General features: G+C 50.6%; 1 protein-coding gene across 1 annotated transcript in view; it reads left to right on the top strand.

Annotated features, from left to right (window-relative positions):
- MAST2 (microtubule associated serine/threonine kinase 2) overlaps window positions 1-15,801 on the top strand; it is a 161,606-nt gene that overhangs the window by 133,183 nt on the left and 12,622 nt on the right. The window contains exons 11-14 of the mRNA XM_077277745.1: window positions 12,141-12,242; window positions 14,264-14,396; window positions 15,521-15,588; window positions 15,665-15,753. Of these exons, the coding sequence (XP_077133860.1) occupies window positions 12,141-12,242; window positions 14,264-14,396; window positions 15,521-15,588; window positions 15,665-15,753 (392 nt within the window). The remainder of the gene's footprint in view (window positions 1-12,140; window positions 12,243-14,263; window positions 14,397-15,520; window positions 15,589-15,664; window positions 15,754-15,801) is intronic.

Raw genomic sequence — 15,801 nt, 5'->3', positions numbered from 1 at the left:
CCACTGTTGATTTCTATAATGAAAGGGTGCAGAAATGCTGCAGATCCACACAAAAGAAGTGACATGCACTTCTTTTAAATATGCAGCGTTTCCGCGTGGATTTTCCACACAGCTTTTTTTTTTCACATTGATTTAGATTGTACTGTAAATCACAGTGCTGAAAAATCCGCTGCAGATCCGCACTAAATCCACATCGTGTGCACATAGCCTTAATGTTGATGATTATTCCAAAGACCTACTGATATGGAATTTAGAAGGTGAGCCCCATTGGGGACAGCGATGATAATGTGTGCAAACATTAAAAAATAAAGATTATATATATATATATTTTATATTTTATATATAAAAATAAAGATTATTATTATTATAGCTTACAGCCAATGAAAACCCAAAAGTCATTATCTCAGTAAATTAGACGAAATAACAATAAACACCCACAAAGGCTCCTAAGCGTTTATAAAGGTCCCTTAGTCCAGAGGTCTCAAATTGCATTCCTCAAGGGCCGCAAACAGGTCATGTTTTCAGGATTTCCTTGTATTGCACAGGTGATAATTTAATCACCTGCACAGATAATGATTCCAGCACCTTGTGCAATGCTAAGGAAATCTTGAAAACATGCAGGTCTGAGGCCCTCTAGGAATGCAGTTTGAGACCCCTGCCTTAGTCTGTTTCAGTAGCTCCACAATCATGGGGAAGACTGCTGTCTTGACAGATGTCCAGAAGGCGTCACTGACACATTCCACGAGGAGGGGAAGCCACAAATGGTCATTGGTAAAGAAGCCGGCTATTCACACAGTGCTGTATCCAAGCATATTATTTGCAAAGTGAAGTGGAAGGAAAAGGTGTGGTAGAAAAAGGTGCACAAGCAACCGGGATAACTGCAGCCTGGAAAGGATTGTTAAGAAAAGGCCATTCAGTAATGTGGGGGAGATTCACAAGGAGTGGACTGCTGCTGGAGTCATTGCTTCAAGATCCAACACACACACACAGACGTGTCCAGGACATGGGCTACAAGTGTCACATTCCTTGTGTCAGCCACTCATGACCAATAGACAGCACCAGAAGCGTCTTACCTGGGCCAAGGAGAAGAAGAACCTGACTGTTATCAGTGGTCCAAGGTGTTTGTAAGGAAAACACACCACACGAGAGGACTGGGAGGAACGAAGATCACTCCGCCATCACCAATCTGTGATGGAGCTTACACAGTCGCAGCTCTCTGGCGCCCCCCCCCCACCCACAGGTCAGTCAGGGAACTGCACCTAGGATAAGTAGTCTCCGGAGAGGCTGCCCTGTCACGTACTGGTTATCGGGGGCACTCTTGTTATGGTCTGGTGATTAAGGAGCGACATGCGACTAGCTCTGGGCAGGTGGTAACTATACCGACCGCAGTTCCTAATCTTAACACAGACACTAGCAGTAGCCGTGGGATGTTCCTGTCACTCCCTAGACACCTCGTCACAGCCGGAGATCTAGCTACCCCTAAAGGTAGAAACAGGAAAGCTATCTTGCCTCAGAGAAAATCCCCAAAGGATAGGACAGCCCCCCACAAATAATGACTGTGAGAGGAGAAGGAAATGACATACGTAGTATGAAACAAGATTTAGCAAAGGAGGCCACTACTAGCTAGACAGAATTAGTACAGAACAGAAAACTGTGCGGTCAGTAATAAAAACTAGAAAAAGTCCACCGCAGAGAAATGCAAAAATCTCCACACCTGACTAAAGGTGTGGAGGGCAAACTCTGCTGCCCAGAGCTTCCAGCTTAGCTAAATAGATCCATACTGATAAGCTGGACAAATGAGCAAAACATAGAAAATGCCAAACAACAAAGTCCACAACAAGTGAACTGCAAAAAGACAAGCAAGGACTTAGCTTTGCTGAAATGGTCAGAGTGGCAGGGAAATCCTCAGAGAGCCATGACTCCAAGCTCAACAATTGACAACTGGCATTGAATTAGGGATAAGGCCAGACTAATATAGCCGAGCCAGAAAGACGATCAGTGAGAACAGCTGCTGATGCTAAATCCAAGAAGCAACCATACCACTCAAAACCACAGGAGGGAGCCCAAGAGCAGAATTCACAAAAATGCTACTTATAACCACCGGAGGGAGCCCAAGAGCGGAATTCACAACAGTACCCCCCCCTTGAGGAGGGGTCACCGAACCCTCACCAGAGCCCCCAGGCCGATCAGGACAAGCCAAATGGAAAGCACGAACCAAATCGGCGGCATGGACATCGGAGGCAACCGCCCAAGAATTATCCTCCTGGCCATAACCCTTCCACTTGACGGAGTCTTTTCCAGGATCCTGCAAGGAGACTTTTAATCTATTTTATTACGAGTCTGACACCGACTCTGCCTCTGAGAATAGTCCCTTATGGATGGAAACTCCATACATTAAGGTGGACACCATTGCGCCTGATGAGAGCTTCTCGCGACGTGACTCTGCCTCGAAAAGCGAGAATCCAAAATTTTCTCAACCACATATTCCAACTCCCCCTCAACCAACACCGGGGCAGGAGGATCAACAGATGGAACAACGGGTACCACATATCTCCGCAACAAAGATCTATGGAAAACATTGTGGATGGCAAAAGAGGCTGGAAGGGCCAAGCGAAAAGACACTGGATTGATAATCTCAGAAATCTTATAAGGACCAATAAACCGAGGCTTGAACTTAGGGGAAGAAACCTTCATAGGAACATGACGAGAGGATAACCAGACCAAATCCCCCACACGAAGCCGAGGACCAACACACCGACGGCGGTTAGCAAAACGCTGAGCCTTTTCCTGAGACAACGTCAAATTGTCTACCACATGAGTCCAAATCTGCTGTAACCTGTCCATCACGGAATCCACACCAGGACAATCAGAAGGCTCAACCTGCCCTGAAGAAAAACGAGGATGGAAACCAAAATTACAAAAGAAAGGTGAAACCAAAGTAGCCGAACTGGCCCGATTATTAAGGGCAAACTCGGCCAACGGCAAGAAAGCCACCCAATCATCCTGATCAGCAGACACAAAGCATCTCAAATAGGTTTCCAAGGTTTGATTAGTTCGCTCAGTTTGGCCATTTGTCTGAGGATGGAACGCCGAAGAAAAAGACAAATTAATGCCCATCTTAGCACAAAAGGCCCGCCAAAACCTGGAAACAAACTGGGAACCTCTGTCAGACACAATATTTTCCGGAATGCCATGCAAACGAACCACATGCTGAAAAAATAATGGAACCAAATCAGAGGAGGAAGGCAATTTAGGCAAAGGTACCAAATGGACCATTTTAGAGAACCGGTCACAAACCACCCAGATAACAGACATCCTCTGGGACACAGGAAGATCCGAAATAAAATCCATGGAAAAATGCGTCCAAGGCCTCTCCGGGACAGGCAAAGGCAAAAGCAACCCACTAGCGCGGGAACAGCAAGGCTTAGCCCGGGCACAAGTCCCACAGGACTGCACAAAAGAACGCAGATCCCGCGACAAGGAAGGCCACCAAAAGGACCTAGCAACCAATTCTCTGGTACCAAAAATCCCAGGATGACCGGCCAACACAGAACAATGGACCTCAGAAATTACCTTACTTGTCCATCTATCAGGAACAAACAGCTTCCCCACAGGACAGCGGTCAGGTTTATCAGCCTGAAATTCCTGAAGCGCCCGCCGCAAATCAGGGGAGATGGCAGACAAAATCACCCCTTCCCTAAGAATGCCAACCGGCTCAAGGACTCCAGGAGAATCAGGCAAAAAACTCCTAGAGAGGGCACCAGCCTTAACATTCTTAGATCCTGGAAGATATGAGACCACAAAATCAAAACGGGAGAAAAACAGGGACCACCGAGCCTGTCTAGGGTTCAGCCGCTTGGCCGACTCGAGGTAAATCAGATTCTTATGATCGGTCAAGACCATAATGCGGTGCTTGGCTCCCTCAAGCCAATGTCGCCATTCCTCAAATGCCCACTTCATAGCCAACAACTCCCAATTGCCGACATCATAATTGCGTTCCGCAGGCTAAAACTTTCGGGAAAAGAAGGCACATGGCTTCATCAAGGAACCATCAGAATTCCTCTGTGACAAAACGGCCCCTGCCCCAATCTCAGAAGCATCAACCTCAACCTGAAAAGGAAGAGAAACATCCGGCTGACGCAAGACAGGGGCAGAAGTAAATCGGCGTTTAAGCTCCTGAAAGGCCTCAACAGCCTCAGAGGACCAATTAGTCACATCAGCGCCTTTCTTCGTCAAATCGGTCAGGGGTTTAACCACACTAGAGAAGTTGGCAATGAAACGGCGATAAAAATTAGCAAAGCCCAAAAATTTCTGAAGGCTCTTCACAGATGTGGGTTGAATCCAGTCATGAATGGCTTGGACCTTAACAGGATGCATTTCTATAGACGAAGGAGAAAAAATAAACCCCCAAAAAGAGACCTTCTGAACTCCAAATAGGCACTTAGACCCCTTCACAAATAGAGCATTATCACGAAGGATCTGGAATACCATCCTGACCTGCTTCACATGAGACTCCCAATCATTGGAAAAAATCAAAATATCATCCAAATATACAATCATGAATTTATCAAGATAATTGCGGAATATATCATGCATGAAGGACTGAAATACCGAAGGAGCATTAGAAAGCCCGAAAGGCATCACCAGGTATTCAAAATGGCCTTTGGGCGTATTAAATGCAGTTTTCCATTCGTCACCCTGTTTAATACGAACAAGATTATACGCCCCTCGAAGGTCAATCTTGGTAAACCAACTAGCCCCCTTAATCCGAGCGAACAAATCAGAGAGCAAAGGTAAAGGGTATTGGAATTTGACCGTGATCTTATTAAGAAGACGATAATCAATACAGGGTCTCAAGGAGCCATCCTTCTTGGCAACAAAAAAGAATCCCGCTCCCAATGGTGACGAAGGCAGCCGAATATGCCCCTTCTCTAAAGAGTCCTTTACATAGCTCCGCATGGCTGCATGCTCTGGCACAGACAGATTGAAAAGTCGGCCCTTAGGGAACTTACAGCCAGGAATCAAGTCAGTAGCACAATCACAGTCCCTATGCGGAGGAAGGGAACTGGACTTGGGCTCATCAAATACATCCTGGAAATCTGACAAAAACTCAGGAACATCAGAAGAGGGGGAAGAGGAAATTGACATTAAAGGAACGTCACTATGTACCCCTTGACAACCCCAACTAGTCACAGACATTGATTTCCAATCCAGCACTGGATTGTGTACTTGTAACCATGGAAAACCCAGTACAACAACATCATGTAAATTATGCAACACCAGAAAACGACAATCTTCCTGATGTGCTGGAGCCATGCACATAGTCAGCTGAGTCCAATACTGAGGTTTATTCTTGGCCAACGGTGTAGCATCAATACCCCTTAAGGGTATGGGACTCTGCAAAGGCTGCAAAGAAAAACCACAGCGCCTAGCGAATTCTAAGTCCATTAAGTTCAGAGCAGCGCCCGAATCCACAAATGCCATGACAGAAAAAGATGACAATGAGCAAATCAGGGTCACAGACAGGAGAAACTTAGGCTGCACAGTACTAATGGTAACAGATCTAGCGACCCTCTTAATACGCTTAGGGCAATCAGAGATAGTATGAGCTGAATCACCACAGTAAAAACACAGCCCATTCTGACGTCTGTATCCCCTCTGTTCCGCTCTAGTCAAAATCCTATCACATTGCATGGGCTCAGGACTCTGCTCAGAGGACGCTGCCATATGGTGCACCACTTTGCGTTCGCGCAGGCGCCGATCAATCTGAATGGCCAGAGACATAGACTCGCTCAAACCAACAGGCTTGGGGAACCCCACCATAACATCTTTAAGGGCTTCAGAAAGACCCTTTCTGAAAATTGCTGCCAGAGCGTCCTCATTCCATTTAGTGAGCAAAGACCATTTTCTAAATTTCTGGCAGTATAATTCTGCCGCTTCCTGCCCCTGATACAGGGCCAACAGTGTTTTCTCAGCATGCTCTACAGAGTTAGGTTCGTCATACAATAATCCGATCGATTGAAAAAATGCATCTACATTAAGCAATGCCGGATCCCCTGACTCAAGGGAGAATGCCCAGTCCTGAGGGTCACCACGCAGCAGAGAAATAACTATTTTTACTTGCTGAATGGGGTCACCAGAGGAACGGGGTTTCAGAGCAAAAAACAATTTGCAGTTATTTTTAAAGTTCAAAAACTTAGTTCTATCCCCGTAAAACAAATCTGGAGTAGGAATTCTAGGCTCTAAGGCCGGAGTCTGAACAACATAATCTTTAATACTCTGTACTCTTGCAGCAAGCTGATCCACACGAGAAAACAACCCCTGAACATCCATGCCCGCATCCAAATCCTGAATCACCCAGAGATTAAGAGGAAGGAAAAAGACAAAACAGACTAAAGAAAAAAAAAATGGCTCAGAACTCTTTTTCTTTTCCTTCTTTTGAGATGCATTCAGCTCATTTTTGGCCAGTTGTACTGTTATGGTCTGGTGATTAAGGAGCGACATGCGACTAGCTCTGAGCAGGTGGTAACTATACCGACCGCAGTTCCTAATCTTAACACAGACACTAGCAGTAGCCGTGGGATGTTCCTGTCACTCCCTAGACACCTCGTCACAGCCGGAGATCTAGCTACCACTAAAGGTAGAAACAGGAAAGCTATCTTCCTTCAGAGAAAATCCCCAAAGGATAGGACAGCCCCCCACAAATAATGACTGTGAGAGGAGAAGGAAATGACATACGTAGTATGAAATATGAAACAAGATTTAGCAAAGGAGGCCACTACTAGCTAGACAGAATTAGTACAGAACAGAAAACTGTGCGGTCAGTAATAAAAACTAGAAAAAGTCCACCGCAGAGAAATGCAAAAATCTCCACACCTGACTAAAGGTGTGGAGGGCAAACTCTGCTGCCCAGAGCTTCCAGCTTGGCTAAATAGATCCATACTGATAAGCTGGACAAATGAGCAAAACATAGAAAATGCCAAACAACAAAGTCCACAACAAGTGAACTGCAAAAAGACAAGCAAGGACTTAGCTTTGCTGAAATGGTCAGAGTGGCAGGGAAATCCTCAGAGAGCCATGACTCCAAGCTCAACAATTGACAACTGGCATTGAATTAGGGATAAGGCCAGACTAATATAGCCAAGCCAGAAAGACGATCAGTGAGAACAGCTGCTGATGCTAAATCCAAGAAGCAACCATACCACTCAAAACCACAGGAGGGAGCCCAAGAGCAGAATTCACAAAAATGCTACTTATAACCACCGGAGGGAGCCCAAGAGCGGAATTCACAACACACTCTGCAGTGAGGACGGTATATATATCACTCGGCCAGGAATATATACATAGAAATCGCCGATCCGTCACTGCCAAGGTGCCCCAATAACAACAGAATGGTATGCTGCCACCAGTTCGTCGTTTGATATAAGCCTGGTCCGTTAACAAGCTTATATCTGGTTAGAAACCAACCCCAGGTAGCGTATAAGAACTAGCCGCACTCAAGGACGTGGGAAATCGAGATTCGAGCTAAAAGAGCAGCCCAAAATTAATTTTATATTTTAATTGCCGAAAGGCGCACTAGAAACTACAAATATACAGAGAAAATAGACAAAGATTACAGCCAGAAGTACAGATAATAATTTTATTTTTATATAGCGCTAACATATTCCGCAGCGTTTTACAGTTTTCACACATTATCATCTCTGTCCCCGATGGGGTTCACAATCTAGATTCCCTATCAGTATGTCTTTGGAATGGGGGAGGAAACCCACCCACGCAAACACGGGGAGAACATACAAACTCCTTGCAGATGTTGTCCTTGGTGGGATTTGAACCCAGGACTACAGCTAACCACTGAGCCACCGTGCTGCCCTAAAAATTAGGGCACGGGTTGGGGGATAGCAGTTAGCGATATGTGTCAAGTTACCGTGTCTCATTACATGTGGGCCCCAGGGAAGTGCTGAGTCCACAGGTACTTAGTTCCTGGTTCGTCTCCACACGCAACGTGATGTGGCTTCCAATGCAGAATGAAGACGGGGCTGAAAGTGTGTAACTAGCTTTTAACCCTTAGCTCGCCCCCTCCTATATTTGCCACCACCCCCTGGGTTGTACTGAATTTTCCGTCCTCGACCTATATAAAATAATTCCCAATATCTAGGATGGGTCATAACCTTCTAGCAGGAGGTCCCAACGGGACGACTGACGTCTCAACGGGTTCGTTAGGGCTGGACCGATAAAGCGAGTCCAAACTTGGATCAGCTATTGGTTCTGGAGAGCCAGTCGCAATAGCTTGGAATCCGGGACCGCTAGAGAGATATGAGACACAGAGGTGTGTGCAGGGGGCCCCCAGGGTTCTGGTGATGCATTGGACTTAATCCTGAGATGCACGGTACTTTCATAATTCATCTCTAGATGTCGGTGACGCTCGGTCTAGAGTTTGCTTTGATGTTGGGTGCCTTGGACAAAAGACAACAGGGGGTCCTAGCTCTGCTCCTCTGTGCCTTCATTAACACGTGGCCTCTAATTGTCTGGCCAGTTGGCAGAAGTGCTGCTGTTTTGGTAATCTGTGTACTTTTTCCAAGGGTGGGGGCCACATTTCAGGAGTGGAGGAAGATCTCTGGATAATCTATGGGGCCTGAATCCATAAATCAAAAATGGAGTCTCCCTTGTCCCTCACAGTGATGTTTTCAGATGAAAGTAAATTTTGCATTTCATTTGGAAATAAAGGTCCCAGAGTCTGGAGGAAGAGTGGAGAGGCCACAATCCAAACTGCTGGAGGTCTAGTGTGAAGTGTCCACAATTGGTGATTGTTTGGGGAGCCATGTCATCTGCTGGTGTAGGTCCACTGTGTTTTATCAAGACCAAAGTCAGCGCAGCCGTCTACCAGGACATTGTAGAGCTCTTCATGCTTCCCTCTGCCGACAAGCTTTTTGGAGATGGAAATGTCATTCTCCAGCAGGACTTGGCCCCTGTCCACACAGCCAAAAGTACCAATACCTGGTGTAAAAACAACAGTATCACTGGGCTTGATTAGCTGCAAACTCTCCTGACCTTATCCCCATAGAGAATCTATGGAGTATTGTCAGGAGGAAGATGAGACACCAGACCCAACAATGCAGACGAGCTGAAAGCTGCTATCAAAGCAACCTGGGCTTCCATAACCCCTCAGCAGTGCCACAGACTGATCGCCTCCATGCCACGCCGCATGGATGCAGTAATTGATGCAAAAGGAGCCCAGCAGCTGCTGATAGTGACTGCTGGGCTCTCAGATACAGACCCTCCTGTGTGGGGATGGTGAGCTTTCTCCCTTCTGCGGACCCCCGCGCAATGTGCCAGCACCAGAGATGGCTAATTACATGATGCCAGTCGTCACATGGCAGGCGCTCGCTGTCTGGAAGGATCATACTCCATTGGATGACTGATGGGGGTCCTCTCTCCAGGAGCCGCAGAGCACACATGGCCGAGGGGCTTCTACAAGTTACTCTTGTTTCTGATTTTCTGTTATTGATGATCTGTCTGGTGACCGGTGAGTGGCGGCGTTATCGCCCCATGCCGCAGGGCGCTCCTGCCAGCTGCAGCACATTGAGGGATAATTATCGTATAAGTGACGGAGCAGCTGACATTATGTAGCAGGAGTGTTCATTGTGATACTTACAGGGGGCACGTAATTACTCCCGGAAGCGTGCATACATTGTACATGTGTGCCGCTGCCATATCCCAGAGGGCTGAGCAGCAAGAAGCTGACGATCTCCGCTCCGGTGGTCACTGTCTCATGCACCAGAAGTAAATCCCCGAACTGAATTATTGCACAACCCAAAGTTACTCAGCCTCCATATTCCCTCCCAGAGAATATTGTGTCTGAGCATAGGGTGACCGGACGCAGCCTGGGGTGACTGGTAGTGTCATTGTGAGGGTTGTCATCCGTCTCTATGGATGGGGTCTGCAGGGAGGGTTGTGGATGGGTATGAGGTCTGCAGATACGGTCCTGGACTGGTCTGTATGGGTATGGGGTCTGCAGGGAGGGTTGTGGATGGGTCTTTATGGGTATGGGGTCTGCAGGGAGGGTTGTGGATGGGTCTGTATGGGTATGGGGTCTGCAGGGAGGGTTGTGGATGGGTCCGTATGGGTATGGGGTCTGCAGGGAGGGTTGTGGATGGGTCTGGATGGGTATGGGGTCTGCAGGGAGGGTTGTGGATGGGTCCGGATGGGTATGGGGTCTGCAGGAAGGGTTGTGGATGGGTCCGGATGGGTATGGGGTCTGCAGGGAGGGTTGTGGATGGGTCCGGATGGGTCCGGATGGGTATGGGGTCTGCAGGGAGGGTTGTGGATGGGTCCGGATGGGTATGGGGTCTGCAGGGAGGGTTGTGGATGGATATGAGGTCTGCAGATACGGTCGTGGACTGTCCCGTATGGGTATGGGATCTGCAGGGAGGGTTGTGGATGGGTCTGGATGGGTATGGGGTCTGCAGGGAGGGTTGTGGATGGGTCCGGCTGGGTATGGGGTCTGCAGGGGAGGGTTGTGGATGGGTCCGGATGGGTATGGGGTCTGCAGGGAGGGTTGTGGATGGATCCAGATGGGTATGGGGTCTGCAGGGAGGGTTGTGGATGGGTCCGGATGGGTATGGGGTCTACAGGGAGGGTTGTGGATGGGTCCGGATGGGTATGGGATCTGTAGGGAGGTTTATGGATAGATCAGGATGGGTTTGGGGTCTGCTGGGAGGGCTGTGGATGGGTATGGGATCTGTAGGGAGGGTTATGGATGGATCGGGATGGGTTTGGGGTCTGCTGGGAGGGTTGTGGATGGGTCCGGATGGGTATGGGATCTGTAGGGAGGGTTATGGATGGATCAGGATGGGTTTGGGATCTGCTGGGAGGGTCGCGGGTGGGTCAGGATGGGTTTGGGGTTTGGGGTCTGCTGGGAGGGTCGCGGGTGGGTCAGGATGGGTTTGGGGTCTGCTGGGAGGGTCGCGGGTGGGTCAGGATGGGTTTGGGGTCTGCTGGGAGGGTCGCGGGTGGGTCAAGATGGGTATGCAATCTGTAGGGAGGGTTGTGGATGAGTTGGGATGTGTATGGGATCTTTTGGGAGGGTCATGGATGGGTCAGGTGGGTATAAGGTCCGCAGGGAGGTTCGCGGGTGGGTCAGGCAGTGTAGGGGTCTGCAGGGAGGATCGTGGATAGGTTAGGATGTGTATGGGATCTGTTGGGAGGGTCGTGGATGGGTGTGGGGTCTGTATGGATGGTTATGGATGGGTTACGATGTGTATCGGGTCTCTAGGGAAGGTCGTGAATGGGTTAGAATTTGTGTGGGATCTCTAGGGAGGGTCGTGGATGGATCAGGCAGGGTATGAGATATGCGAGGAGGGTCGTGGGTGTGTGAGGCAGGGTAGGGGTCTGCAGGGAGGGTCGTGGATGGGTGTGGTGTCTGTATGGAGGGTTATGGATGGGGTTAGGATGTGTATGGGATCTGTAGGGAGGGGTCGCGGGTGGGTCAGGCAGGGTATGAGAGCAGCAAGGAGGGTCGTGGGTGGGTCAGGCAGGGTAGGGGTCTGCAGGGAGGATTGTGGAAGTGTGTGGGGACTGCAGGGAAGGTTGTGGATGGGTATGCAGTTTGTAGAGAGGTTTGTGAATGAGTAAGGATGGGTATAGGGTCTGGAGGGAGGGTTGTTGATGGTTAAGGGATCTGTAGGAAGGGTCGTGGATGGGTATGGGGTCTGCAGTGAGAGTCGAGGATGGGTAAGGGAATCTGTAGAGGGTCGTGGATGGGTATATGGGGCCTCTATGGAGTGCCGCGGATGTGAAAGGGATCTGTAGGGAGGGTCGTGGATGGGTATATGGGGCCTGCAGTGAGAGTCATAGATGGGTGAGGATGTGTATGGGGTCTGTTGGGAGGGTCATGGATGGGTTAGGATGTGTTTGGGGTCTGCTTGGCGGGTCGTGGATGGGTTAGGATGTGTATGGGGTCTGCAGGGAGGGTCGTGGATAGGTCTGGTTGATTACGGTGATCCACAAATGGTTAAAAAACCCAACACACTGTAGAATTCCTCTAACTAGTGTTCTTTCTTTAGCGCTCAATTAGAGGGAACCCGCTTGTTGGGTTTCAGACTCCTCTCCTGTACAGTGACCAGTACTTCCTTATTTTGCAGGCCCACGAGCGGTCGGAGAGTTCAGAGGTCGCCTTTGTGATGCAGCTGGTGAAGAAATTGATGATCGTCATCGCCCGGCCGGCCCGTCTACTGGAGTGTTTAGTGAGGACAAATCCAACGTCTCAATGTCTGCAAATGTTTGATGACCAAGAAAACATTAATGTCTCTGCCTCTGTGGCCTGTGGTGTACAAGGGGCTCCAGCGGACCACACCCACGGTCCGTGCAGTGCCCTATCGGGTGCAGATGACAGGCACGGCCAGTGAGGTACCCTGTCGGGTGCGCATGACTGCCGAGGTCTGTGAGGTGCCTCGGCATGTGCTGACAGGCTTGGTCCCTGAGGTGCCCCAACAGGTGCGGACAACGGGTACGGTGCGTCAGTTGTCCTGGTAGGTGCGAACAATAGGCGCGATGTGTCAGCTGTCCCGGCAGGTGTGGATAACGGGCACGGTGCGCCAGCTGTCTCAGCGGGTGCGGACAACGGGCATGGTGTGTCCGCTGTCTCGGGGGATGTGGACAATGGGCACGGTGCATCAGCTGACCCGGGGGATGTGGACAACAGGTGCAGTGTGTCAGCTGGCCAGGGGGGATGTGGACAAAGAAAACGGTGCATCAGCTGTCCCGGGGGATGTGGACAACGGGCACAATGCGTCAGCTGTGCTGGTGGATGTGGACAACAGGCACAGTTCGTCAGCTGTGCCGGCCGGGGGATGTGGACAATGGGCACGGTGCATCTGCTGGCCCGGGGGATGTGGACAACGGGCAGGGTGCGTCAGCTGGCCCAGGGGATGTGGACAACGGGCACAATGCGTCAGCTGTGCCGGTGGATGTGGACAACGGGCACGGTGCGTCAACTGGCCCAGGGGATGTGGACAAGGGGCACGGTGCGTCAGCTGTGCCGGGGGATGTGGACAAGGGGCACGGTGCGTCAGCTGTGCCGGGGGATGTGGACAACGGGCACGGTGCATCAGCTGGCCCGGGGGATGTTGACAACGGGCACGGTGCGTCAGCTGTGCCGGGGGATATGGACAACGGGCACGGTGTGTCAGCTGTGCCGGGGGATGTGGACAATGGGCACGGTGCGTCAGCTGTGCCGGGGGATGTGGACAACGGGCACGGTGCATCAGCTGGCCCGGGGGATGTGGACAACGGGCACGGTGCGTCAGCTGTGCCGGGGGATGTGGACAACGGGCACGGTGTGTCAGCTGTGCCGGGGGATGTGGACAACGGGCACGGTGCGTCAGCTGTGCCGGGGGATGTGGACAATGGGCACGGTGCATCAGCTGTGCCGGGGGATGTGGACAATGGGCACGGTGCATCAGCTGTGCGGGGGGATGTGGACAATGGGCACGGTGCTTCAGCTGGCCCGGGGGATGTGGACAATGGGCAACTGTGCGACAGGTGTCCTGGCGGGTGCGGACGTCTGGTGCGGTGCGTGAGAAGCCCCAGCGGGTGCAGAGGCAGTGTTTCTCCTTGGGCTGATTAGACCCCTCTCTGACGTTTATGTGGGGTGGTCGTTTCTCCGTCATCCACTGTGCTCTTCACCATTGCGATTAATATACGGTTTTGGAGATTGCTGTCTTGTGGAAAACCCTGACCTGTCATGGCAGATGGTCATTCATCTGTAGTCTCCAGGGACATTGACATGGGGTGCGCATTCTGTGTGACGCTGTCCGTGCAGCCCCTGTAATGCTGTGTAATTGCTTATGCTCGGTTATGAGCACAGTCCTGACCCGATGGAAGATGACGTGGTCTCCGCTGTCCCTGGATCCGTGTCTTCTGCTTCCCTGTACTCCTGTTATGTCCACGCTGTATCCTAGTTCTCCAACTTCTCACACAATCCAATATTGAGGTAGGAATGCAGGAAGGCCACATGTCTTGCAGGCGGTGAGGGGTAGGGTGAAGGTGGGATGTCTCCTTATGGTCAGCGGAGGGAGTGTGTCTCCTTACAGCAGGGAAGTGTCTCCTGGCGGGGATCACCCTCTGAACGGACATGAGCGAGGCAAGAGTCGCCCTCTGCGTGAACATGGTTGGGGTCACCCTCTGCGCGGATGGACGTAAATGTGGTGGGAGTCGCCCTCTGCGTGAACATGGCAGGTATAACTAATTTGTGTGTCATCTCCAGGAATTTGATCCGGAGGAGTTTTACCATCTGCTGGAAGCTGCTGAGGGCCATGCCAAGGAAGGAGAGGGCATCAAGTCCGACATTCCGCGCTACATCATCAGCCAACTGGGGCTCAACAGGGATCCCCTGGAGGGTGAGTGTCTGCAGAGGCCTCAGATCCACACACGGCCACGATGGCATGATCAGAATCCATGTTATATTGGGAGGAGCTGTCACCGCTGCAGCTGTATTATATGTGATGTCACCGCTGCGGCTGTGTTATATGTGATGTCACCGCTGCGGCTGTGTTATATGTGATGTCACCGCTGCGGCTGTGTTATATGTGATGTCACCGCTGCGGCTGTGTTATATGTGATTTCACCGGCTGTGTTATATGTGATGTCACCGCTGCGGCTGTGTTATATGTGATGTCACCGCTGCGGCTGTGTTATATGTGATGTCACCGCTGCGGCTGTGTTATATGTGATGTCACCGCTGCGGCTGTATTATATGTGATGTCACCGCTGCGGCTGTATTATATGTGATGTCACCGCTGCGGCTGTGTTATATGTGATTTCACTGGCTGTATTATATGTGATGTCACCGCTGCGGCTGTGTTATATGTGATGTCACCGCTGCGGTTGTGTTATATGTGATGTCACCGCTCCTGCTGTGTTATATGTGATGTCACCGCTCCTGCTGTGTTATATGTGATGTCACCGCTGTGGCTGTTACATGTGATGTCACCGCTGCGGCTGGGTTACATGTGATGTCACCGCTGCGGCTGGGTTACATGTGATGTCACCGCTGCGGCTGTGTTATATGTGATGTCACCGCTGCGGTTGTGTTATATGTGATGTCACCGCTGCGGCTGTGTTATATGTGATGTCACCGCTGCGGCTGTGTTATATGTGATGTCACCGCTGCGGCTGTGTTATATGTGATGTCACCGCTGCGGCTGTGTTATATGTGATGTCACCGCTGTGGCTGTATTATATGTGATGTCACCGCTCCTGCTGTGTTATATGTGATGTCACCGCTCCTGCTGTTATATGTGATGTCACCGCTGTGGCTGTTACATGTGATGTCACCGCTGCGGCTGGGTTACATGTGATGTCACCGCTGCGGCTTTTATATGTGCTGTCACATGTTCCGGCCGCGTTTGGCGTCACCGGCTTCGGCCACGCTCAGTTATGTTCACCCTTTGTATGCCATTTTTCTGCGCCATTGTTGTAGGTGATGACTCCGAAGTGACCCTCTCTGACCTTGTGTTTGTAGAGATGGCAGAGCTGAGCAGCTATGGCGGCAGGAGCGTGGACTTCCTGGAGACGGAGGACGCGGTGGAGGTACACGCTCACTCTTAACACTCCCCGCTTCTCAGTGGTTTCAGGACATTGGTAATGAATGCTTCTGTATTTCCAGGGTCACGGTGCTGCTGTCATACAGCCCAAGAAGACCCCCTCGGAGGAAGAGTTCGAGTACATCAAGCTGATCAGCAACGGAGCCTATGGGTGAGAGTCTGAGCCACCACTGATGGACCCGCAGCGCCAGGCGCCACA

Source organism: Ranitomeya variabilis, chromosome 8 (genome assembly GCF_051348905.1).
Source record: "Ranitomeya variabilis isolate aRanVar5 chromosome 8, aRanVar5.hap1, whole genome shotgun sequence".
Lineage (NCBI taxonomy): Eukaryota > Metazoa > Chordata > Amphibia > Anura > Dendrobatidae > Ranitomeya > Ranitomeya variabilis.
Note: the sequence above shows the minus strand (reverse complement) of the source record. Positions and strands in the feature narration are given on the sequence as shown.